The sequence below is a fragment of the Tachyglossus aculeatus genome, chromosome 9 (assembly GCF_015852505.1).
Source record: "Tachyglossus aculeatus isolate mTacAcu1 chromosome 9, mTacAcu1.pri, whole genome shotgun sequence".
NCBI classification, from domain to species: domain Eukaryota; kingdom Metazoa; phylum Chordata; class Mammalia; order Monotremata; family Tachyglossidae; genus Tachyglossus; species Tachyglossus aculeatus.
Window position 1 is genome coordinate 10,189,446 of NC_052074.1, and position 27,500 is coordinate 10,216,945.

Here is a 27,500-nt window from a genome sequence, read left to right on the forward strand (position 1 = left end):
GGTGGACCAACATTGATACAGAACTATTGAGAGTGGTGTTGACTGGCTAAACCGTAAAAATTTTATGAAACACACATGGAGAAGAGATATACTCAGGTGAAATGGTGCGGCGTGATCATTTCATTTTTCCAGTTTGTAATTATTGATAAAAACCCTTCAGAGCCTATTTTCCCTTATTGATTCTTTTGTACACATTAATGTGGATGTTGAAACCCAGCCCCGAAATTTATACATGACAAATGTGTTGGTTTAGAAGTTGTATTTTGTTCACTACCTGTGTATAATAAGCAAATCCAAAAGTTTAGTGCTGAGTTCAAAAATAAATGTAATCCCCAGGGTTGATCAAAGATTTAATCTGACCAGATGGGGCAAACTTGAGAAAGATTTTGACTTTCCACTCTGTTTTGCAACAAGAAAGGCTAATTTTTTTTCTTTCTTTGTTAGAGAGGCAGAGATCAGGCATCCCCAGAGAAATGAGCAGGTGTGGCCATTTATAAGCATGTCTGCTTATATTACAAACCAGCATAAGAAAAGTTTGAAATGGTTTGAAAAGATCTGCTAAACAGTTTTAATGTTTCATTCTAAATCCTATTTACTCAGACAAGAGCCGATCAAGCTCTCAGTAAAAATCCAGCCTGCTCAGACCTTTAAAGATCTTGTAATTTTATTTTTTTATTTTTATTCTGTGTTCTGTAGCAAGTGAATAGGTACGTTTTGGTAATCCTTGCCTCTGGACAAGCACAGAATTCTTTTTTTCTTCCTGAATGGCTAATAACAGAGCCTTGCTTCCTGTCTAATGATGAAAGGGTGGCAGTCAGGTTCCTTTTTTTAGCGCTGATGTGTGATCGAGGCATTTCAGTGGGCAACTCTGAGAGTAATATGTGCGTGTTATTGTTCAGTTAGAATCATTTTCTCTATTTTGAAAGATTAAAAAAATTCAACTCAATTGTTGAAGTCTAAGTTCTGTTGCTAATATAGTGAAGAGACTTGTGGAGACTTGCACTGGAGATCAAGCAAGTTCACACTTATGGGTAAAAATACTGAAGAGTGCATCATTTTATTTGTGTTCTTTTTGTCGTTTCTGTAACGCAACGTAAGGAAGTAGGGACGCATTTTGAATTGGTAAAATAATTTGAAAGAGGACGACTTGTTTTTATCATAATTTTCTTGTCTACATGGGAGGTTGTATGCATGCACTCTTGTTAGGAAAAGTCTTCTCCGTCCACATTTCAAACTGCGCACAATAAATATCTAATACTATTGAATGCGTGTTCCTGGGTGGGTAATGATCTCGACAGCTACACTGACAGTTTCTCATGTTCTAATTCACCTTCACAAATCCATGGCATCATTTTGGGCTAAAGTAGTGTCAGTCAGTGACATATGCGGCAAGTACAAAAAGGACCCCCTAATGGCAGCCATTTTTAGTTGTTTCTTAAGATCCAAGGGCTGCTGAAAGAACAATTGGATGAAGTTGAGGATTGGAGAAGCTTGATTTTCTTGTTCTTGTGAAATGAAACCCTAATTCTTTTTCTCCCCTTTCCCCTTAGAAGCAGAAGTCTGCTAGGGGGTTTGTAGCTGTGTCAAAGCCGCTGTGGTGCTACTGCTGATCACTTTAATTACTACGACTAAGGAGGATAAAATTAAAAGTAGCACCATTGAAGCAGTGGAAGAAAGCTTGCCGAGATATCGGTGAACTGTGAAATATAAAAATTGCATACCAATACATTTTTATGGGAGGGAAACAAGGAATTACATTTCTCATTCTTGAAAAATTTGCCCTTAAATGGGGAAGTTTTTTACTTGCTATGCAACTAGATAGCAGATTTCAGATCACTTCACATGCCTGGGGAAAAACCAGTACATTTTTGTACATTTGCAACAGGTTAAAATTTTTCACAAGCAGAAAATGCTTGTCAGGTAATGGTAGCATTAAGCAATGTAACTTCTGTATCCAATTGTTCAATTCCTCTGTCCTTTAATATGTGCTGGTTCTTTTCTGATTCTTTTTATATATATTTACATTCAGTAATATTTTGAATCCTGTAATTCAAGTTCCTGAGCCTAGTTTTTTACATCTAATCTCCCTTAAGCTTCTAGTATGTAGTATAAAGGAGATCCAATTGAATTGCACTAATTCACCCTAATAACCCCAATAACCTGATACAGATTTCCCAAAGTTACAAGTGAACAAGTGAACGGAAACTGTTGAAAAAACGTCCACCAATACTGTCTCAGAAAAATGTTTTGATTAGTATTCATTTTATTATTTCTTGAGTGGTAGCTGGATTGGACTTTAATGGATTAGAGAATATGCAGTACTTAAAATTAATTTCCAGTTATCGAGAAAGCATTTGCTCCATCAGAATAGATTTGCTTGAAAACATAACTTTACCCTACATCCAGACCAACACAACAAATACATAACAATGTATGTAGAACACATTTGAACAGTATGTTTTTGTTCCAATTCTTTAACGGGTTTTACTTGAGAAATGGGAAGATTGTCAGTGGTGAAGCCAAGCTAGGGAATGTATAGACCTGGCTAATAAAGGGAGAACTATGGCTATCCCAATGTCCTATTGAATTCAATTTATAGGACTATCGTCTCCTGCTTTTATAGAATTACTCGACCTGTCTGTATTGTTATAACTATCGAATCTTTGGCCCTAACAAAAAACTTGAAAGTTACTCTTTTACAGCTTCAAATGAACATCTGAATGAATTATTTACACATCTGAGTTGTCTTCAATGTTTCCCTTATTACAGCAGATCTGACCTGTTTTCAATGGTTAAATGTGTTTGTGGAACTTTTATTATTTGGCCTTCGGCCACCCGTGCCTTTTATATAAAGCGTTAGCAAGTTTGGCATAATCAATTCTCAGAATATGTGAGAAAACACTTTTAACTTTGCAGATACACAAGAAATACTTGCATGAACTCATTACTTCAGAACTATGAACGTTAGCACACGCGTAGAAATGAAATTGGCTTTCCTGAAAATACACTGAAGGCATTCTTCTAAACCCCTCTCGTGCACAAAATGACTTGTTTTGCTCATTATGCTTCTGTGTGTCTTGGGAAAGTTAAAGAGGTGAGAAAGCAAACAATGCAGATATGCCATCCCGCTAGAGAGCTCTCAGGGCCCCGGTGAAATGGGTTAGGACATTAGCAGAAAAGTAAATCAAGGCAATCTGATAGGGAACTAGGATTCTGTCAATCAGGCTCAAGATATTGTGCTGTGTCCATATACTTTGTTTACTGTAGGGTTTTATGAGTTGTAACCTGCCCATGCAGGCTGTTAATGAGGCTAAATCTTGCTGCTTGAGAATTGAATTACAGCACACCTCTGGGCTAATGGTTATAAACAGAAAGTCCCATTAGGGCTGCATTCGGATTCCTTCATTTGCATTTTTCCTATTGTATGGAGAACAATGATGAGTAAATAGGTACAAACAAACAATTTACATGGAAATAGGTAAAACGTACCTAATTAGTATTTTGAGTTTATTAATGATTGCCTAAGCTAAATAACACTTCGGAGCAGTTCTCCAAACATTTATGGGTGGGAATATTCAGGTTCTTTGAACAAATGGTGCCAATATTCATTTTATGAGAAATGCGTTATTTATCAAAGGTTGCCCATCAGTGCCTTCCAAATCTTGTTAGACGACTATATCTCGTTTTAATCAATAGTACTGTTGTTCAGTCCGGGAAATTCACTTGAAACCAGAGATCCCCAGTGACTTTAACTGTTTTTATTAGTGCTTGTGGAGTTTTATAAAACCCCGAATTCCTCACTTGGTACTGCGATTCAATATTCAATATGTGACTCAAATTTAGGAGTGTGTGAAAATTTGAAGATTTTAGTGCTTGTGAGTTTTATAAAACCCCGAATTCCTCGCTTGGTACTGCGATTCAGTATTCAATCTGTGACTCAAATTTAGGAATGTGTGAAAATTTGAAGATTGTAGTGCTTGTGAGTTTTATAAAACCCCGAATTCTTCGCTTGGTACTGTGATTCAGTATTCAATATGTGACTCAAATTTAGGAATGCGTGGAAATTTGAAGATTTTATGTTTTTAATTGCTGAAAGACACATGAAATGAAAAATAAAATGAAACGGTGAATTTCATATAGCTTCACTGATATTTTTTTGGCAGAACTAGTCTATCCTGAAAATTTCACCCAAGGAAACTGCCCCATTGAATGTTATTAAACGTGTACGTAGAGCCCGTTTTAAATATTAAAACCATTTTGAGTCCTAAACTCCATAGATTTACTAACTGTTGGTGGCTTGGGTTGTTTCAACCCTCTATTAAAAAAGTACTGAGTGAAGTCCTAATTCTAAGTTTAATATTCAAATTTGGAAAAAAAAAACACTGATTAACAGGAGCAATAAAAATCACATACCTCGCTTAGGGTATGCTTGGGTCCTTTTCTAATTGTTCTTTATATAAACTCTTTTTGCCTTTTTTGAAATTGTTTCAATTTTATTAAATTTTTCAATGTTTTTAAGAAATCTGATTCAGGGATGTCTTTTAAAAATGTAGTGTGACACCCAACTGATATGGAGCATCCTATTTTATAATGTGGGCCAAGCACCATGCTGTAAACCAGTTACTATCATGATGATCAGATTGAGAATGAAATTGCATTTCTGTCAATTACTGAGTTGGCAACTGTTCAATATATCTTAGCAGCAAGATGAAGAGCGACGTCGGCAACTGAGAGAGCGAGCTCGTCAGCTAATAGCAGAAGCTCGATCTGGAGTAAAGATGTCAGAACTTCCCAGCTATGGTGAAATGGCTGCAGAAAAGTTGAAAGAAAGGTCAAAGGCATCTGGAGGTGAGTTGAAGAATTTTATGTTATTTTTTCAGTGACAAGCTAGAAGTTAGTGTTGGACCTATGGGGCATAGCTTTTATTCATACGTCATTATGTTCCATGGGTAATTGTTCATCAGGTACATGCAGTTTCCGAGTGAACATTCACCTACTGATTTGTACCAAGAACCAAGAAGTAAATCAGAAAAGAGTAACAACTCTGACTTATGAATATGCTTTATTGTTGGAATTATGAAAGTTCATTAAGTACTGGGCGTATTACAAAGGATATTCCTAGGCAGAGAAACTTATTTAGGCATTTGAATATGGTGTTTTTTTCCACCTTGTTAACCAATAAGGGTTATTAAATCAAACACTTAGGAGTGCAAATGATCTTCAAGCAGTAAGCTTTTAAATGAAAGATTTCATTTTTTAGCATATTTTAGAAGGCTACTCCAGAGATATCATCTGGCATTAGAATATATAGATTGTAGGCACCACAATAACTTGTTCACCCTTGGGTATTTCCTTTACCTATATAGTTTTTGAGTTGTAGCACTACTAGCTAGCTTAAGTGAAATTGAAATTAACATTTTTCTAATAACTTTCACTGAAGTAACAAAGAAAGAGGGCCCAACATCAATTTCAAGCCATTCTCAGAATTCCTTCTTCAGAGGGTACAGATAAGATGATAATTTTACTAGGCAGCGTGCTCTGTTGGAAAGAACAAAGAACTGGGAGTCGAGAGACCCAGGTTCTAGTCTTAGCTCCTCCAAAACCTACTGTGTAACCTTGTGCAAGTAGCTTAACTTACCTGTGCCTTAGTTTCTCATCTGCAAAATAGGGATAAAATACCTGTACTCCCTCCCTCAGACTGTGACCCCCATGTTACAAAAAGTTGTCAGATCTTATGATCTTGTATCTACCCTAGGGGACAGCACATTATTCGGTGAATATGAAGTGCCTAATGCAAACCATTATTACTCTTCGTACTGCATTGTATTTTGTCGTTCAGTTCCATGCCCAATGTTGGTATTCAAAGCATTTAACTTCAAATAATAGTCATTGCAGTTTTCCTGTTCATAGGAAAAGTCCTTATTTGTTCTCAATTCAGATGTTATGTGTCTTTGATTTGGAATTTTATTCTATCGCCAAATCCCTCTACTCTCCTTGTCCCCCCACCCCACTCCCATATCTTTTTAAAAAGTCATTAAGAAAATTGTGCTCTGGAGGCTGTATACTATCCACCAAATAAATGAAAACTAAGGTGCCTCCTGATTTAACTTCAATTCAGTGCTGTAAACATCCTGTAGAGTAGGAGAGGTTGGGAGAAAATTCATTCAGTCAGTCAGTCATGTTTATTGAGCGCTTACTGTGTGCAGAGCACTGTACTAAGCGCTTGGGAAGTACAAGTTGGCAACATATAGAGACAGTCCCTTTCCAACAACGGACTCACAGTCTAGAAAGGGGAGACAGAGAACAAAACAAAAGATGATGAGGAGTTGCAGGCTGAAACTTGAGTAAACTTTTTTTTTTTAGCTGGCAACGTTTCTTCTTGGGTAAGTCCAGCTGTGAGGCACAGTGAATAAGTCCGTTTGATAAGGGTTTTTACACTTTTTGCTCCCGTTGCTACTGTTCCTAGTTGATTGCATAGTCCTCCTGTAAAACTGTAGTGTTTAATGTCTTTTCATTAAATGTGGAAGTTCCTTCGCCAGACAAATCTGGCTTAGTGATATCCAATATCTGCCTCAATTCTGTGTTCCCTTCTATTCTCCCAGCTCTGCCACTTGTCAGCTGTGTGACTTTGGGCAAGTCACTTAACTTCTCTGGGCCTCAGTTCCCTCATCTGTAAAATGGGGACTAAGACTGTGAGCCCCATGTGGGACAACCTGATAACTTTGTATCTTTCCCAGCGCTTAGAACAGTGCTTTGCACATAGTAAGCGCTTAACAAATACCATCATTATTGTTCTCCATATACATCAACTCCCTTGGAGAACTCATTTGCTTCCATGGCTTCAACTACCATCTCTACGCAGATAATTCCCAGCTCTACATCCCCAACCTTGATTTTTCTCTTTCTCTGCGATATCATATTTCCTCCTGCCTTCAGGGCAACTCTATTTGGATGTCCTACTAACACCTCAAATTTAACACGTCCACATCAGAGCTCCTCATCTTCCCTCCCAAACCCTGTTCTACCTGTGGCTTTCCCATCACGGTAGACAGTATCACCATCCTCTCCATCTACCAAGTCAGTTTTTGCAAATGTTACATATTTTAGAACTATGCCAAGTTACAGTATGCCAAGCTTTTCATAATGTGTGTTTTACTATGCATTTTGGATAGGACACTATTAGGATGTTAGGGAATGCTCTCGTGATATTGTGCCTCTATCATCATCAATCGTATTTATTGAGTGCTTACTATGTGCAGAGCACTGTACTAAGCGCTTGGGAAGTACAAATTGGCAACATATAGAGACAGCCCCTACCCAACAGTGGGCTCACAGTCTAAAAGACTCACACTCTATCTGGAAAAAGTCTGTCTGTAATGTGCAGTAGCAATCAAAGTACATGTACAAAGCGCATGACTGAACACGTGTATGAGTTCTTCTGAAAGTCAATTTCATCAGGAATCTAACCCCCTTGTTATGGCGGATCAGAGACTATTTTGAAATGTGTCTCCATGTTTTGTATTTGGTTAGTATTTTCACATTTTTTGTTCTTCTGACTCATTGCCTATGTTCTGATCCCCAGTGTATTCTTGTCACATAATCTGGGGGCTTACACTATTCATTCATTCATTCAATCATATTTATTGAGTGCTTACTGTGTGCAGAGCACTATACTAAGTGCTTGGAAAGTACAAATTGGCAACATATAGAAATAGTCTCTACCCAACAATGGGCTTACAGTCTAGAAGACAGTCTAGAATTATTACATTGACAACTACAGTCCTGTTTCTAAATTCCCATAATTGCATGTATACTGTTCTTATCTTTCTCAGTTTTCTTCTGTTTACTATTTTGCTAAAGGTTAGCTTGTAAATACTAATTCCTTTGTTGTAATTTCTTCCATTTGTAACTTTTTATGAAAATTTGTTTTTGCCTAAAATTTAAATGCCAGATGTAGCCATATATGACTCTTTAATGAAATAAATTGTATTCAGTTGTTTTTAATTAAGGTAAGTTGCTCTTTTTCCTTTTTATGCATACCATTGTTCAAATAAAAATGGCTAATATTTAATACTCTAAATGTAACAAAAGCGTATATTTAACCAAGATAAACGTTTTATATAGATATGTATACTAATAATTTTTCTTAGATTTATAATTAGGTTACAAATAATAATAATAATAGCATTTATTAAGTGCTTACTATGTGCAAAGCACTGTTCTAAGCGCTGGGGAGGTTACAAGGAGAGGAGGTTGTCCCACGGGGGGCTCACAGTCTTCATCCCCATTTTACAGATGAGGGAACTGAGGCCCAGAGAAGTTAAGTGGCTTGCCCAAAGTCACACAGCTGACAAGTGGTAGAGCCGGGATTTGAACCCATGACCTCCGACTCCAAAGCCCAGGCTCTTTCCACTGAGCTGCGCTGCTTAGATGATATACCTTTAGTGCCTCCATCTGTTTTCAGTGAGTTAATAGCTCTCTGGATGGGTTAATTATTATTCTGAATTTTAAAATTTGCAGAGTCAGCTCCTGCCATGGTTAACTTTCTTAGTTTGCCTCAATTTTCACTCTTCTTACCTACTTTATTCTCTGTTCGTCCCAGTTCAGCTCCAAGCCGGCGAATAGTCAGGCCTTTGGTTTTGCATCAGTTCTATTAAGAAACCGTCTTAGAGGTGTACCATAAGGTTCAGAAATAATAGTTATTGTGGCATGCATTAAGCCCTTTCTGTAAATTAAATGCTAAGTGCATCTAGTAGATGCAAGGTTATGAGACCAGGCACAATTCCGGTCCCATATTTGACACCCAATCTATGGTATTCCCGTTTTACAGCTGAAGAATCTGATGCCCAGAGAAGTTAATTGACTTGCCCAATGTCATACAGAAAGTCACTGGAGGAGGTGGCACCTGAATCTGAGTCCTTTGATTCCCACTTCCTTGCTCATTCGTTCCGTTAGACCTAGCGTGCTCTTACTGTTTCAAAGAATTTGGGTACCTCCTGAAACTGAAGCCTCTGAATAGAAACACTAGACATTCTTCTCTATGGGTAGTTACTGAAATTACAGGTGATCATTTTTTTCCGTCTTATTTGAGGTCAGGAATACATACACAAACACTGGCTTGTCTTTCAGGATTCTGTGGAGTAGCAGTGTAAATATAGATTTTGTTTACTGACTAGTAAAATAAAACTGTCATTGATTAAAGTCACTTTTTTGTATCTAAGACATTCCCAATGCACAAAAGTATCAGGTGTGGCTTTCAGTGCCCTTAACTGGGCACTTTCCTCAACCTTTATTCCAATACTACATGTACAGACTGCTTCTGATCACACAACTTCTGATCTAGCCAAGGTTGGGGAATTAATGAAACTGCGACAGCAAAGAATCGGATTGGACACCTCTATTAGTCATCAACAGTGTGTTAGTTGCCACCTGTTTCCAGGTATAGTAAAGCAGAAGCTGGGGAAAGACTTCATCCAGTTGAAATGCAGGTGGATATTAGGGAAAAAATAATTCCATAGGAGCTAAATTAAACAATGTTGAGCAATTATTTGCCCAGTTAATCAGCCCTAGGCTGATCCAACCTCTTCAGGATAGAGAAGCTAAGCCAGAGAAGGGGGTCCAGAGGCAGGGAATACACAGTACACGCCCAGTAACCTGATATTTTCAGTAACCAAGGACAGCAGTATGTGCTAATAAATAGAGCGCAGTCCTGAGAGTCAGAAGGACCTGGGTTCTAATCCCACTTCACCACTTGTTTGCTGTATGACCTTGGGCAAGTCACATCACTTCTCTGTGCCTTAGTTACCTCATCTGTAAAATGGGGCTAGTACTGTGAGCCCCACATGACTGTGTCCAACTTGATTAGTTTATACCTGCCCCAGCACTTAGTTCAGTGCCTGGCACATAGTAAGTGTTTAACAAATACCATTTTAAAAGAATAACCTCCAAGGAACAGATGAGCCCCTTCACTCCATGAAAACAACCTTCTCTGAGGTCACCAGTGACCTCCTCCTTGCCAAATCCAATGGCCTCTACTCCATCCTAGCACTCCCCAACCTCTCAGCTCCCTTAAGCCTCGTGGGCTACCCCCTTCTCCTAGACACATTTTCTAACTGACCTTGGCTTTCCAGACACTCCTCTCCTGGTTTTCCCTCTATCTCCCTGGCTGCCTTTTCACAGTTTCTTTCACTAGCTCATCCTCTCCTTGTCCCCCTCTAGATGTTGGGGTCCCTCAAGACTCAGTTCTGAGGCCCCTTTTATTCTCCATCTACACCAACTCCCTTAGGGAACTCATTCACCCCCGTGGCTTCAACTACCATCTCTGTGCGGATGATTTCCAAATCTACCACTACAGCCCTGACCCCTTTCCTCTGCAGTCTCACATTTCCTCCTGCCATCAGGTCCCCAGCCCAGGCAGGAAAAGTCGCAGTATCTCCTCATCCCTGTCCAGATCCAGCAGAACCTGACGGGGACCTTAGGGACCAAGCCATGGGATCCTCTCATTTCCAGAAGAGCTCAGAATGCCATGCTTCATGCCCACTAGACTCTGACATACTTGTGCACGTTTGGATTCAGAGGCCTGGTCCGGCCTTTTATCGCCCTCAACCAGACCCTAAAGCTAGCGGGGAACTTTTTGACCAGACCCCCCTGGATTACTCTGGGCCAATTTCCTACTCACTGCTTTACATGCCAAAGTGTTCTACATAAGAGTAAAGAATTGTGCTAGAGTGACAAATTAGAAGGTGCAGAAGAAGCAGGCAAGCTGCCTGTGAGCCTAGAAAACCAGGACTTAATTGTTGTCAGTGAGTGGAAGTATCTTTATAGTGCAATATATTCTGGACTGAAGTAATAAAATTGAACAATCTGGGAAGTTGAAACTGCCCTGCTTCAGTTGCCCCAGTTGGAACTTAATACAGGTCAGGACCAAATCACAATTCCAGCATAGAGATCAAGTATAAAGAAGTCCATGTTCAGGGACTGGAGAAAACAGTAAACATCTTATTTTTGCAGTTTTACTTTTTCTTTCAGCCATATCGTTATTAAAAAGTGTGAAAAAATTATCCATTTACGCTGTTCTTAAAAATTATTTTGTTTATAATATGAAAATCTAAGTTCTTGGGAACTAGTACTCAATTTCCAATTCCCATCGATCCATTGGCTTATTCAGTAATATTACAGTTTTTACTTTTTCAACTCAGTGCAGAATTGAATAAGGTTTAGATTGTCTCCTCTACTTCCTCAACCTCCCTCCCTGTTTTGAATTATCTGTTGTTTTGTATCATCTACTCAACTGCTCCCTTTAATTGGAGCAAAAAATCTAGAGTCAACTTGCTGAATTCTTTATACTCAGAAAGACCCAGTGCTTAAAATTGAAGCAGTTTGATGGTCTGTAGTTCTCAGAATTTCAGGAAAGTATCTGTAATTTTACAAAATTTTTTTTTCAACTTCAGGTCCTTTAAGATCTCCTGTTTTTGCCACTTCTGACCTTTCCTTTATATGTAAGTCTATTTTCCTTTCTCTATTACCATAGACTCTTTAACTGTCTGGAGCAGCTTTTGCATTTTAACTGTTGTATTATTTGCCCTGCTTGCCAGAGAAATATAAAATGATAGGGAAAGGAATGAAGCACAGAAAATAAATATTGTGTAGTTGTGCATTTCCTAAAGGCTTGTGTATCTCACTATTGTCTAAATATCAGAATCATGAAATTGAGACAAGTGATTCATAAATTTTGCCAATTTATTAGTTTGGTAAGCTGGCAGAAAAAGCAGTATCCCAAAGGGGAACAGTGTAGTTCAACTGTGTCGTGTAAATTTTAGGTTAAGCAGGTACATTCTGAAAAATCCATACATGAGCCAAGAGTGAAAAATATATATTTTTAAAACTACTAATGAAAAAGTAAAATGTTTCCTTGAAGCTGCTTTCATAACTGTTCTATATATGTCATGGGGGTAACAGTTAACTCTGAAATGTTTATATTGGTGTTTTGCATGAACAACGTAATAGCCTACTAACTTTACTGCTACATGTTCCTACAGATGAGGATGATAATATTGAGATAGATACTAATGAGGCGATTCCTGGAGACTTTGTTATGGGAAGTGGAGATGAACTTACTAACTTAGGAAATGACCTTGATTATGCTGGTAATTTTGAATAATGGTTCTGTGAAATTATTGCATGGTGAATGTTGCAATATGTATTTTCCTTTATTACTACCACATATTATTGAGATGATAAACCACTTGTGGTTTTATCATAGCTTCGCATTTTTCAGATCGTTCCATTTAAGTTGATTTTTATCTTGTACGTTTACTCATTTTTTAAATTTTTAATTAACAGTAATAGGAATGTACAATAAATAACTGCTCATATTCTCTGGTCACTGAGATAGATTTTCAAATCTTATATGAATCAGCCAGTCAGTCAGTTGTATTTATTAGGCACTTACTGTGTGCAAACCACTGTATTAAGCGCTTGGGAGAGTACAGTATATCATTAAGCAGATACATTCCTTGCCCACATTGTGCATACAATCTAGAGGGGGAGACAGTCAATTCATATAAATAAATCAATTACAGATATGTACATAAGTGCTGTTGGCCTGGGAAGGGGGATGAATAAAGATAGCGAGTCAGGGCAACGCAGAAGGGAGTGGGAGAAGAGGAAAGGAGGGCTTAGTCAGGGAAGGCTTCTTGGAGGAGATATGCCTTGAAGGGGGAGAGAAGTAATTGTCGGATATGAGGAGGGAGGGTATTCCAGGTTAGAGGCAGGAGGTGGGCAAGAGGTTGGCAGCTTGATAGACAAAATCGAGGTCCATTGAGAAGATTAGCATTAGAAGAGTGAAGTGTGCGGACTGGGTTGTAGTAGGAGAGTAGCAAGGTGAGTTAGGGGAGGACAAGGCGATTGAGTACTTTAAAACCAATGGGAAGAAGTTTCTGTTTGATGTGGAAGTTGGTTGAGTGCTTATTGTGTGCAGAGCACTGTACTAAAATGTTTGGGAGAGTACAACACAACAAAACTAGTAGGCATGTTATCTGCCCACCAGGAGCTACAGTTGAGAGAGGAATATAGATATTAAAATAAATTAAGAATTTTCATAATACGTAAGTGCTATGGGGCTGAGGGTGAGGTGGCTATCAGATGCTTAAAGGGTACAGCTCTAAGGGCATAGGTGGTGGTACAGAAGAGAAAGGGAGCGGGAGAAGTAAGAGCTTAGTCGGAGAAGGCCTCTTGGAGGAGATTAATGTGAAGCGCCTTTCAAGGCTGACTTATTTTAAATTTGATGATTTCTATGGAGAAAATTCATCTAAGACTTCTGGATTAATTTCTGGATTAAATTAACATTCTCAATATGAAACCTGTTAGGTTTACCTGTAAATATCTGTTTGTCATTTGTTTCATGCCAACAAGAACTGTGACTGTAACTTAGTTTTTAAAACTCACATACTGACCTTCAAATCTTCTTAGTCTTGGTGTAAAACACATAATATCATTATAATGAATTGTTTAATTTTCCTTTGTTCTTGATTTTATCATGCTTTAATAGCCCTTGTTAAGAGAAGCCATAATTGGACCTAGAAGTAATGATAACCACATATAATGATTGATCAGAAAAAGTGGATAGTCTTTATGAAAATTTTCATCCAGATTGCAGTCTATTGAGATTCCCCCTAGGAAAGTGTGTAAGGAAACTTTTATAATAGAGTTTTCTCTGGTATAGATTATTGACCCTACTGAGTTCTCATTTATCATTGAAGTCTTCCGTTAGTTGTGAAATAATTCCTTGAACATGCACACACAAAATGTGGAGAGAGCACTTACTACTAAAAAGCATTGCTAGTGAATTCACTTAAAAAAATTTCATTTAGAATCTAGCATACTCAGTGTTTTTAAACGTTGCACATTCTATTATAAACCTAAATGTCTGCAGTTAGATGTTCATAGATGTTCAATCACATTCCTATGTTTAACAACCACCGATCTTAATTATTGATAGCATAATTTATTGTATTGAGAAAACAATAACCATTCTTTAATAGATATGATTTGAGGAATAGCGGGTGGAGTAGGATATTTGTGGTGATATGAAATTTGATGCCTGTGTCTGGTATGTTGTTTCAAGACTTCTTTTCATATCCACTTTACCTTGATCATAATGGTTATCATTATGGATTTATTCTTAATTGATCAAGACCCCACGTCCAAATGTATCTCACTCAGTTGTATTTGCATATTTAGCTGAACAAAACAGTAAGTCATTGGATATGAACCTGAAGAAGCTCCTAGAAACTCAGCCACAGGTGGACAATTCATTTTCCGGTGCGACTCAGAAAGCCGTAACTGATAGCTCAGAGCAAGATGTTAAGGTAAGTTCTGTTTGAAGCTCTTTAAAATCCACAGGGCAGTGTCTTATAAACCCTTTTACAGTGAGACCTGTAGAGAAGATTTTTTAATTGTCCAGTAGAATGAATATCAGTATAATAGTCATAAAAATTGTAATTTACAAATGTTAGAAAAAATGGCTGTTACTTCCAGAAATATTAGTATAATTATAGGAACAGTTCTCGGTGGACTGTTCAACTTGTCATGTTCTGAGAACGGAAGGCCAAGATAGAGAAGCTTATTTTGTCAGACATCAGCAACCTTCCTACTGTTTGAAATAATCAAAATGTATTAAGGGTCATAAAAATACAATCACATTTGAAGATAGATGTCATGAACAGACGGTAATTTTAAGACGCTCAAGGGTATTTATATTTCAACAGGTATTTTCTGCCAGTTGATATATTGTGACCAAAATACCACACCAAACTATTGTAGCTTTTTTTCATCATTTATTTTTTTGGTTATGGAAATCATCACCTCCCCGAATTCCTTTCCATTCCCTTCCTCTCCCTGTACCATATCATTAATACCTTTTTGGCTCTGGGGCACTTCCAGTTCTGTATAACTTTTCACCCACCTGCAGACTTCGGGGACTGCCCTGCTGACTGAAAGGATTTCCTTCCCCTGATACAGAGATGCTTTGAAGTCCCGAAACAATGACTTTCATTGCTTTTCCCTTACACTGTCGGTTTCTATAAATTGGTGATGAAAGTGTGTGGCAGCAGCAGAGAACTTTCGGTCTCTATCTTTGAACAAAAGGAAGCCTGGATCAAGTCTGATTTTTTGCGTTCAATTTAGCTTTCTGCAGTGGATTTAATGCAAAATGAAGCTGGCCTAAGAATAATACAATGGATTGAAAAGGCTAACTGAATTAGTGGGCTTAGAGGAATACATTTGTAAAGTGGCAGAAGTCCCTACTCATAAAAAGGTTTCTTAAAATGGGATTTACTGGATAATCGCACTGATATTTTAGCATGTTGCCAGGCCTAAAAAAATTAGCCATGTTTGTTTATTTTGGTAAAGACTTGAGTTTACACTCTTGGGTGGTTATTGTAATAACAGTAGAAACGATACCTTTTAATAACCAAAATCACTGTTCCATCAGTCACCCGAAAAACCCACAACTCCAGTATTTTTTGGTCAATTTAAAAATATAAATACAGACTTTCCCCTTGCAGTTTGGTGTCATCTAAATTAATTAACTTGGGTTCTATCACTAAAAATCACTCTGCATTACTGTGTTAAGCTGTTATGACAAACAGTGTGACTAACAGCTTGCCTTTGTGTGTGCCTTTTTAACTAAGACTTTAAAAATGGTTTTTATAAAGAACATATAAAGTCCATCTGTTCTCATGAAGCTTTCAGCATTGTTGAATTTATTTTTTTTTAATAAAATGCAGTTTACACGTTTGTAAATGAGGCATTCTGTGTTTGTGGAAAAGGATAAACTGTTACCTTCCCTAGAGGATTCTGTATCCCAGGCCTCCTTGAGGCTAGAGAATAGGCCATTGGAGAACTCCCTCATTACTGATTGTCTCAATGCAGAGGAAGGGCAAAGTCTTGGTAGCTTTTGATAACCAGTTTCAGCATTCAGCAGGCTTAGCTATTAGTCATGCATCTTAGCCTTTCCCTATTTACTTTCAAAACACTTAATAAAAATAATAAAAGATTAGGTATAAAATGAAATATTTGTTTGGTACACAGCACCTCGGTATCTGCAGCTTCCACACACTGCAGTGGTTCAGTCTTCTGGGATATTTCATGTTGATGGAACCATTTGAATTTGTTACCAGTATTAACATAGGAAGCCCTGGAAAAAGATAATTGTAGTTTCCCTAGCTGTAAAAGGCTTACTTACAAATCTGGCTTTGGAAAGTTATAGCTGATGAAATGCAGTTCAGTGGGGTAGTATTATAATCCTACCTTTTAGCCTTCATCCAGCATTAGTGGTTTATCTCAATGGGCATAAAATTAGAAACTAGTTCTTCTTGTCATACAAGTCTGTGGGATATACAAACTGAAAGAATTCTTTACTGGGCAGAGTGGTGGAGGAAAAGACTGGAGGCAATATGCTTTTAAAATGATGCAGAGTGTGTTGGAGTAGATGCTGTGGATGTTGGCAGAAATATTTACAGTTTTGGAGAAATCCAAATTTGAATGACCTCCCACTTAAACAACATATGACTCAGAGGAATGGGCTATAGTCATTCATTCATTCAATCATTTGATCGTATTTATTGAGTCCTTACTGTGTGCAGAGCATTGTACTAAGTGCTTGGGAGAGTAATAGAAAGCAGAATGTACAGTTTGGTAGATGAAATTCCCTAGTGTGCTCAAACAACACATCATTGTCCTAAAGTTTGTTAGTGTGGCTTTTGTTTTAGCTAATATCTACAGAGTAGAAAATGAGGTTATAAATACTCTTAGACACCAACAGGGTAGTATGTGTGTCCAATACATTTATGTAAACCAAGGACTCTGTTATGTTTTCATTTCCTTTAAAGAATGGCACAGAAGATCCCCGAACAGAGAGATTACAAAAAGCAACGGAACGTTTTAAGAATCCTGTTGTGTTCAGCAAGGATTCCACAGTCAGAAAAACTCAACTTCAGTCTTTCAGCCAATACGTTGAGAACAGACCAGGTATGACAAATAGTTTTTCAATGTTTTCCAGTCTTACAATTTAATAATAGTTAGCAATAAATATTCGAAACCTGATGATGTAAGTCCATATTTCAATACACAAATATCAAGCTTTATAATAATTTTACATGTCTCTCTTTTTTTCAAGAGATGAAAAGGCAAAGATCAATACAGGAAGATACAAAGAGAGGAAATGAGGAGAAGGCAGCGATAACTGAAACTCAGAGGAAGCCATCAGAAGATGAAGTGCTTAATGTATATTAATTTTTTGTCTGGTTTCATGATTGCTGATAATTCCAAACTGTATGTGGAAATAGTGCCTTTATTTGTTAAAATGAGATGTTAGGTTTTTTTAGATGTCAATCTCCAGTGCATTCAAAGCAGAGAGAGAGGGGTGCACTGTTGAATTAGTCTGCAGTGTGGTGATAATTGTCAGATAAAAAAAAAATGAATTTTTCAGAGTTCCACAGCCCCAGCTTCCTTGAGACATTTCCATTAGGGCACTTCCCATAAAGAGATTCCAGTATTGATCTACCGGGAGGATTTTAATTATTACAATAGCAGATACCGCAGAGCTGCAGTTAGAGGGAAAAGTCACATGAGACCTGCTAGAATTTCTCAGCCAACCCATTTTGTTGGCTTGGGTTAATGGGTGTTCAACCTTTCCATTATCCAGATCAGCCGTGAATTACTAGCTGAATGATGTTTGCATTAATATAATATATATGGTAATTTCTTCACTTAATTAACGGGGAGGTTCAGCTCAGTAGGGGTATGGGCTGATCATGTGTAAAATTGATTTGTGAGGGAAATATTTGATAGACCGCAGGGAAAAAGCTGCTTTTGATGGACAGCTGCGGGACAGAGACAGGAAGAACAAGTTTTAACCTGAATTTTTGTCCACAAGCACAGCATAGTCTGTGGTGGTTGTCATTTTTGGTTGAGTACAATTGGTCTAAATAGCTTCATTTATTTTTTATAGTTGAACACTTAAATGTTTAAGGTTTTGTGATGGTCCGTTATGGCTTATAACTGCTTATTTATCAGCGACCTAATATTTTTATACTTCAGGAAGACATCGAAAAAGACTTTAGGAGGCACTGAAAAAATACACTTAGTGACTTCAATCATGAACAGATAAATATACATACAGGTTTCAAGATGCTTATCTTAACCAAACACTTAGCTTAACTTGAAGTAGTAATGAGTGATGAATTGCCTACAGGCAATACTAAAGAAGTTTATCTTTATCTTGCTGCTGCTGTTACTGTTTTAAAATCTTATTTTAATGAAAAAATGGAGTTTGTAAAAGACAATGCAGTTCAAGTGGTGCTTATCACCTCTGCTTCTCCCCGATTTTTTTTTCCCAGCCCTGATTAGTCCAAAGATTGCTCAGCTTAGTTTCTTCTTTTTAGCCAGTTGGCAAGTGAGAAAGTTCCCTTCTTTAAAAATTATTCATGTTCCTCTGTGGAATAGAAGAGTATTCTAAATCCCAAACTATAGTAATCATTAGCCTTTCTAGTGAGTTTTAACTCTTCATATGCTAACGAAAAACAATGTTCATTTCACCAAGGTATAAAACATGCTGTGGTTAATTTTATCATCGAGTTCTTGAAAAATTTCATTAACTTTTTAATTTCCAAACTCCTATAACTCAACAGTACAAATGTATCTTTTTTCTTTTTTGAAACAGAAGCTACACGTAGATGTATACATCCCCTTATATTGGACGAGAGAATCCAAATAATTGTGCCAGTCTTGCATCTTTACTAAAAAGCTTGAAACTCGATAAAAAGTTTATGGGAAATAACTGTGAATCCGGGGTGCTGATTCTTTGAAGTAATAGTAGGAAAGGACATTTTCTGCTTCGGTTTCGTAGCCAGGAGTATGCTAGCATTTCCCACATTTTCAAGTTTTTCTGAACCACAGGAATATCATGCCAAATGCGTTTTAGAAGTGCATCTGTTTTGTGGATATATTCTGGCTACTCTGGTATAGTGAAGATGTGTTTGGCATGCATATACAAGGCAGAGGTGGAGAAGAGTGGTTTTTTTCCAAATTAAATACCATAAGATTGATTTAATAACCATTCCAATATGAATATATTGAATATAAATTTTCATCGATTGAAAATTGATTGAAGTTGTAGATTGACCAAGTCAGGAAGCTAGTTGGTTGTACTGCTGCAGTTCCGAGATTGATTGTGTAGCAGATTGTGTATCCTGTAACCTGTCAGGATATAAATCACGGTAACAGTAATTCACAACACGTTGACAGAACTCAAGGCAAGATATTGCTGTAGGGAACATATTGAAGTATTACAGCTGCTTCTGCCACTGGTGACTGTCTGATAGTACAGGAGCAGAGAAACTAAACTAAAAAATTGGGAAATTTTCAGAAAGAAGGAAACCTATTATGTTCAGATTTTTCAGGTTTGCGGGAAATATTTGCCTACTTTGGGCATTGGTTCCTTAGTGCAATGTAGTTATCAAAAGTTAACATTTTAAGGTTAAACCAACCCTTTATTGAAGCCACATTGTAGGAATTATGGTGAAGAATGATGCTTCAATATTTTTCTAAATTTAAAAAAATCCAAAATAATTGTCTAGTGGATTTTTTCTAAAATGTAAACTTTTTAGTTTTCTAAACTAAGGTATAGACTTATCCAAGACCATTTAAGCACTACAGTGATATTTGGACTATTGGTGAAATGTAAGGGTGGGCTTTATGAAGCAAGTATGATATTTGGTTCTTTAGGTAAGTGCCTTATTAAGTGTTTGTGGAAAGGAAAAATGCAACTTACAAGTGATTTTTTTTTCTTCCTGTTTGTTCTCGTTAACAGAAAGGGTTCAAAGACACCAGTCAGTATGTTGTAGGAGAATTGGCAGCACTAGAGAATGAGCAAAAGCAAATTGACACCCGTGCCGCGCTGGTGGAGAAGCGCCTCCGCTATCTCATGGACACAGGTACGGTGCCCAATTACACTGTAAACAGTTTTGGCAAATTGAGCGTTCACAAACTCTTATAGAGTTTTGGAAGTGTGAATCTTTGAAGCCTGAATGTTCAGCAAAACTGCCTTGAAAATAAAAAGGCTGCGATTTGCAGCCACCTCTCTGGGCCCTGGTGATAAGAGTGCCTTCATGGGAAGTGATAACTCGCCCTGATACTGTGTGAGCCAGCACTATTGAACAGTGTGCTCATCCATGCAGAGTTGGAATACACATCTGTGCCTCATTGATATGCCACTGCTTAAAAAAAAAAGGAAGATCTTCAGTGTTCTACTGATTCATTGGGAAAAAAAAAGATTTGGCCAGCTAAAGTCATGTACCGCATGAAACAGAGCACAGTACATGGGGGAAGGCTCCATTGACTAGATCACTGAAATTTGAGAATACTATCTGGTTACTGATGCTCCACAATAATTTTTTTTCAAGGAGAACAGGTTTTAAAAAGTCACTAATACTTTATGTCACAGGTACATTTTAAAAGGATTAAAGTATATAGCAAGATTTTGTAAAATGCGTTGTGGCTGCAAGTTCCGGTCCCCGACAGAGGTTATGCTGGCATTAAATTCTAATTACTATGGCGATGGAGATTGAGCAGTATCAAGCTCTAGAAAACAAAATGTAAATGGCTCTTTAAAAATTGGTGCAAGTGACAAAAAACCAAAACAACAACTCTCCAATTCGCAACCATTTCCAGTTCGACCGAAGTTAGCTTGCCATTAAATGCCGATGGTAGAGATTTGGCAATATGAATCCTTTTGAAATTAAATTTATCTCTAAAAATGCTTCTCCCCCCAAAAAGCATTCCAATAAAGAAAAAAAAAACCTAAGAGTTTGTGTTGTGGTACATGGTTAATCTTAAGAATATTTTAGAGTAAAGCTTTAACAGTTTTATTTTTATCAAAAAGAAGAGGTTATGCCCAAAAATCAAGTAGGTGTTTTGGTTTTGTGGTTCATTTTTGCTATTGTAAAATAATTAGAATGGGCATGAATGGTTTATGGATGCATTTCCTAATTTAATTCAGTCTTTGCTTTAGTGTGTCTTTAGTACTTATTGCTAAGAGCTAGGTACAAAAAGTGAATACCAAAGCATGTTTACAGCCAGTGGGTGAGAAAATGTGTACTTGGGAGTTGTGCAGAGGATACAAATTACCCCCATAGTGATAGTCGTAGTAAACTAGCAAACTGCTCCTTAATTGTTGCACGTACAAGCCTAATGATACAAGTGTTCCTTATGACTGGTAAATCAGCAGTTGAATTTGGAATGTTTTGCCTATGGATTTTTTCCTCACATTTTAATTTAATTTCATTGAAAGTACAGTGAGAATTGAATTGCTAAGTCGTGATATTTCAGAGTGATTGTATTGCTATGGTGTGATCCATACATTTTATGGCTGGTTTTAACCACACCATGAGTATCAGGGTTTAGAATTTAGCAAGATGAACAGTACTTGCCTCAGTTTCCTTCACCTCATCCTCCGTCTCCCCAAGCCTATCCCTTAATCAAACGGAGACCATTGCTGATTTTGAGGACCCTCCCAAACACTGAGTAGCACAAGAGTTGTTTCAGAGGTGCAGTCCTCTCTCTCAGGCTGAACAGAGAGCTGGGTGGACAAGAATCCTGAATCTACATTTCAGAGGGCCTGAATCTTGGCTCTCTTTTTCCCAATTTGGTCCAGACCAGAACGGACTTTAAAAAGAGGACAGGATGCTGGGTTTGCCACACTTCATTCTGCTTCCTGTGGGATTTACAATGCCCCTCCCTTTAACATGCAGAGTGGCACTTTGTGTTCCCAAATTGTATTGAAAATTAGGGGCAATACATATTCATTAGAGATACCTATACAGTTCACATACTTATGTATATTTTTGTATGTTCATATGTTGAAACATTAGTCTATTAGATTACACTACCATGAGAGGGAAAACAGAACTGTTAAATAGTTTTCAATCAGCTATCACTAAAGAAAGCACTTTGCAAATGCTAAAGATGATCGGGTTTTGTTTTCAAATCGATCGAGGGAAGTGAAATGGAGTTGGAGCAAATGAAGTCAAAACAGAAAGAAAGTTTGTTTTGTTTTAAGTAAAGCCCAAGAAGAATTTGTCCAGCAATGTTGAAAACCTCTGAAAAATGGAGTTTATAATGGAAATGCTGATGGATTCTTTTACTATAGTGATGCAAATGCTTCCACTATAATGAACAGCTTTTCTTTTAGATTCCCAACCTGTTTTCATTTGATGGTTATCCAAGTTCCTTGCATAGAACAGTGATGCTTTTAAATTAGTGGCTGGTAAGACTCCAGTGACAATATTTTATTTACATTTTCACAGTAAAAATGTAAACATGTGAAAAAAATGACAACAAAAGAACATCTTGCTGGCAATTAACTTTAGAATCTCTGAGGGCCTGATCTAGAAGAAAATAGCTGTGCCCAGCCTACTTAAGCCCTTGAGGCCATGAGTCCAGGAGTGCTAATTCTATTGTGTTCTCTTAGAAGATCTCCAAAAAGAGCCTATCCCATAGCTGAAAAATATTAAATTGTCCAGGGGCTGGAGTGGGAAATGGGGAAGGTGGAACATTTTAAAAAAACCTTTCTGCTTTGTTTACAACACAGCACCTTTCCCTGCCCCTTCCAGAGACTGCAGTGCACTTACAGCCTCTCCCAAGCAGCTTTCAAATGAGAAAGAAAAGGAGAACTATTTGTTCCATCTTCTACAGAGCAGTTGTTATTGGGGAGGGGAGGGGGGACCTCCTCCTCAACTGTCTGTCTCACTTGACCCTTTTTTTTTTTTTGATGGTATTTGTTAAGTGCTTACTGTGTGCCAGGCAGTGGACTAAGTATTGGGGTAGACACAAGCAAAATAGGTTGGACGCTTTCTCTGTCCCACATGAGGCTCACAGTCTTAATCCCCACTTTACAGGTAACTGAGACACAGAGTAGGGAAGTGACTTGGCCAAGGTCATACAGCAGACAAATGGCAGAGCCGGGATTTATTTATTTATTTATTTATTTATTTATTTATTTATTTATTTATTTTACTTGTACATTTCTATCCTATTTATTTTATTTTTTTTGGTATGTTTGCTTTTGTTCTCTGCCTCCCCCTTTTAGACTGTGAGCCCACTGTTGGGTAGGGACTGTCTCTATGTGTTGCCAATTTGTACTTCCCAAGCGCTTAGTACAGTGCTCTGCACATAGTAAGCGCTCAATAAATACGATTGATTGATTGATTGATTTAAACCCGGGTCCTTCTGACTCCTAGGCCCGTAGAGGACATTGCTTCGCCTTTTTCCTGCTAACTTTACAGGATTTTCATTCTTGTTCAAAGTCTGTAAAAATAAAGACTTCAGATGAGGCTAGCTGTCAACTTCATAAAATTCATTTTAAAGCATGAAAATCTCCCTTAATTTACCTATTGGAGGATGAAAGAGAAATACGATTTTTTTTCTTCTATGTCCTTCCTTAGATTTGCTAGCTATGCAGTTTACAAAACAATCAGAGAGTGTGGCTTCTTTCCCTTTGGACCAAGTAATGTAAAGGGCCCCATGAAATAAGGAGGAAACTTCTGGGTAGTTCTCCCTGTTTTTGAAATTTGATCCCTGACACCTCCAAGGCTGTTTCCAGCTAGGGGCCTAGCATCTGCTGCTCCCAGTTCACCTGCAGATGCTTTTCCGAGGTATGCTAAAAGTGAAACTAAATTAAAATTACAGGTGACTGACTGACTGACTTTGATTTCAAGTAGTCACACTTCTATTAGCACCTTGTAATGCCTGTCATCGCATGTAAATGTACCTTAACACAGTAGAAATTCCCACGCTTGGCATGTAAAATAAAAATATAATCTTGCTTCATTCCAAAATAAGACTATCATCTCACTAATTCCAAAGAAGTATAGTTTATTATTACATACTAAGATTATGTAGAAAATTAGTGCGTCAGTGGTAAAGACACTGACTTGGCTGGTGTCAGGTGTATGATCTCAGGATAACCTTTGAAAAGAGTACTCTCCAGGTGGACTTTTATCTTTGACTTTCTAAAATGCTCTGTTTAAGATCCTAAAAGATGTAGTCTAAGGTTTATTTTTAAAGGGATGTTTCTTACCTTATAAAAATAAGAAGAGGCCTTTTTATGGTAGTCTAAAATCATGTTCATGTGATTGATTCCCCTCTTCTCAACCCTATCTCTAATGACGAACATTAAGTGATATTAGAGGCAAAATGATCATGTTATTCCAACAGTGTCCCTAATGAATTTACAGCTGGTCTGTGCCAGGGCTTCCATACTGTCAGTCTCTCTTCTGATATAAGTGTAAAATTCATTGCACAATTGATGCATAAGAAATTATTTATTTGGAAAGCAGGGTGGCTCAGTGGAAAGAGCCCGGGCTTTGGAGTCAGAGGTCAGGGGTTCAAATCCCGGCTCCACCACTTGTCTGCTGTGTGACTTTGGGCAAGTCACTTAACTTCTCTGGGCCTCATTTACCTCATCTGTAAAATGGGGATTAAGACTGTGAGCTCCACGTGGGACAACCTGATCACCTTGTAACCTCCCCAGCACTTAGAACAGTGCTTTGCACATAGTAAGCACTTAATAAATGCCATTATTATTAGTATTATTTAGAAGGATTATTATGTTTCAACAAATATTCTTAACCTTTAAGGATGCTCTTTCCAGTTTGTACTACTCATTTATTTGAAAAAACTTCACTTTAAAAGTACTCTTATCCGATATTTTTGTTATTAGACCATTTGATATAGAGATAAAAAAATCAAATTTTTCCCCCGATTTTTTCGAAGTAAAATACAAATATATTTATATTTGCCATTTGACTAGATGAACACCTGATGAACATGCTGGTGGGACAGCATAAGGATTTATTAAAGAACAAAAAATATTGGTTCTGTTTGACCACTGATGGTAAATGTAATTGAATTAGCAGTGTGGTAAAATAAAAGTAGGCAAAAGAAGCATAGACAAGAGAATAAGTGAAAGCTTCTGTAATGTTTTAGATTAATAGACATACAGACTTCTTCACATTTTTTATTGCGTTGTCCCTAGATGAATTCAAAGTAATTGGGTGGTTAATTTTATTTACACAGAGCCGTTCACAGCGCATTAAATAATAGAGATAATTGAACAAGAATTGTCAAGTGTGTACTGATATCAGACATATTACAGAAGGGAATGTGCATAAAACTTCATTTCTATGCAGCCATTGTTTATGGTAATTAAGTACACAGATTTATCCCTTGGTTGCCTTCCAAGCTTATGGCAACTGCTATTGTTGTGCTCCATTAATATGTAATCAGGAAATAGTTTAATTTTCTAATCTTCAGTTTGAGAATTCACTTTCTAACAACTCTTAATTACTGCATTGCCCTAATGATGCTTATGGTTATGAAAATGGAACCAATAAACTGAGTAGAAGAAGCCAGAGGGGATTATAATTCCAGAGGTGGTGCTTACTTAATAAACTTGTTATGCCTTCACCAGAGGGAGCTCAGTGTCCTTCAGAAGCATTTAATTTGTTATTTTTTGGAATTTACATCTCTGCAGAGTTAGGAGTTAAATTATGAGGGGTGGAGTAGAGGGCTCTTCTAAAATATTTTTCAGACCTTGTTACTACTTTTAATGTATAATAGATGTGAGGATGATGCAGAAAGTCAAATCTATTGTTCTGAATTAGTTTACTTTTTGTACATAATTTCCTTATTTTTGTCAAACCCAATTTAAATAATAAACATCACAAAAGATTTGGGTACTTTGCCCACCATGTATCTCCTCCTATTTCCTTTCAGCCAGGTAAGACTGTACTGACTTCGGTACTGACTGTGAGCTCATTGTAAGCACTTAGTACAGTGCTCGGCACACTGTAAGCACTCAATAATAATAATAATAATGATATTTGTTAAGCGCTTACTGTGTGCCAAGCACTGTTCTAAGTGCTAGTAAATATGATTGATTGATTTGGCAGTGTAGAATTCCTACTTTCTCTATCCCTACCTAATCCCTGTCAGAATTGAAATAATAAATTGATCATGTTTACAATCAATCAATTATTCAGTGGTATTTATTGAGTGCTTACTGTGTGCAGAGCACTGTACTAAGTGGTTGTGAGAGTATGATACTACAGAGTTGGTGGACGTGTTCCCTGCCCACAGCGATGTCTAAAGGGGGAGATAGACATCGATATAAATAAATAAATTTTGGACATGAGCTGAAGTCCTGTGGGGCTGAGGGGAGGTGAATATAAAGTGCTTAAAGATACAAATCTAAGTGCATTCGAGAAACAGAGTGGTTTAGTGGCTAGAGCCTGTAGGAGTCAGAATGATCTGGGTTCTAATCCTGGCTCTGCCACTTGTCTGCTGTGTGACCTTGGGCAAGTCAGTTAACTTCTCAGTTACCTCATCTGTACAATAGGGGTTGAGACTGCGAACCCCATGTGGGACATGGATTTTGTCCAATCTGATTACCTTGTATCTACCCCAGTGCTTAGTTCAGTGCCTGGCATATAGGAAGTGCTTTACAAATACCTTTTTTTTAAAAAAAAAAAAAAAAGTGCATAGATGCAGCTGGGAGAGAATGTCCAGGAAAAGGGGGCTTAATTAGGGAAGGCCTCTTGGAGGAGATGTGACCTTAATAAGGCTTTGACGGTGGAAAGAGTGGAGGTCTGGTGTGTATGGAGTAAGAGGGAGTTCCAGGCCAGAGGAAGGATGTGGGAAAGGGATCGTCAGGAAGATAGACAAAATTTATGCACAGTGAGCAAGTTGGCACTAGTGGAATGAAAGGTGTAGTCTGGGTGGTAGTAGGAAATCAGTAAGCACTTAACCAATACCATTATTCCAGCGCTTAGAACAGTGCTTTGCACATAGTAAGCGCTTAATAAATACTATCATTATTATTATTATCAGTGAGGTAAGGTAGGAGGGGGAGAACTGATTGAGTGCTTTTAAGCCAATAGGAGTTTCTGTCTGAAGGAGGATGTTCTTGAGAAGTGGGAAGGTGTGGTCCGAACAATTTTTTTAGAATAACGATCTGGGCAGCAGAGTGAAGGATGGATTAGAGAGAGGAATATCAGGAGGCAAGGGAGAGCAGTAGGTGCAGTAGTTAAGGCAGGATAGGAAAAGTACTTGAATCAACAAAGCAGCAATGTAGATGGAGAGGAAAGAGTGGATTTTAGCAATGTTTTGAGTAGAACAGTGAGTAGGCCATCTCCCACTTGTTTATTTCTTCTTTACAGCACACCACGTCTCACAAGCCAAACCAGATTGGGCAGATGGAAGTGAATGGGAATTGCCACAAATATTTAGGGCCAACTCAAAGTAGTGCTGATGATAATACTACTTTCCTCTCTTTATGCCTCAGCTCTTAAGATTCATTCATACAGTCGTATTTATTGAGCACTTACTGTGTACAGAGCACTATACTAAGCACTTGGAGAGTACGATTCGGCAACAGATAG

The 27,500-nt window shown here is 37.7% G+C and overlaps 1 protein-coding gene across 5 annotated transcripts in view; it reads left to right on the forward strand.

The window, feature by feature from the left end:
* EHBP1 (EH domain binding protein 1) overlaps positions 1-27,500 on the forward strand; it is a 256,095-nt gene that overhangs the window by 187,469 nt on the left and 41,126 nt on the right. For 2 of the 5 annotated variants that reach the window (XM_038750933.1, XM_038750934.1), the window contains 7 exons: positions 4,701-4,848; positions 11,451-11,498; positions 12,039-12,146; positions 14,242-14,369; positions 16,893-17,031; positions 17,180-17,286; positions 19,874-19,997. In XM_038750933.1, coding sequence (XP_038606861.1) covers positions 4,701-4,848; positions 11,451-11,498; positions 12,039-12,146; positions 14,242-14,369; positions 16,893-17,031; positions 17,180-17,286; positions 19,874-19,997 — 802 coding nt within the window. The remainder of the gene's footprint in view (positions 1-4,700; positions 4,849-11,450; positions 11,499-12,038; positions 12,147-14,241; positions 14,370-16,892; positions 17,032-17,179; positions 17,287-19,873; positions 19,998-27,500) is intronic. The other 3 variants (XM_038750937.1, XM_038750938.1, XM_038750935.1) reach the window with 2 other exon arrangements.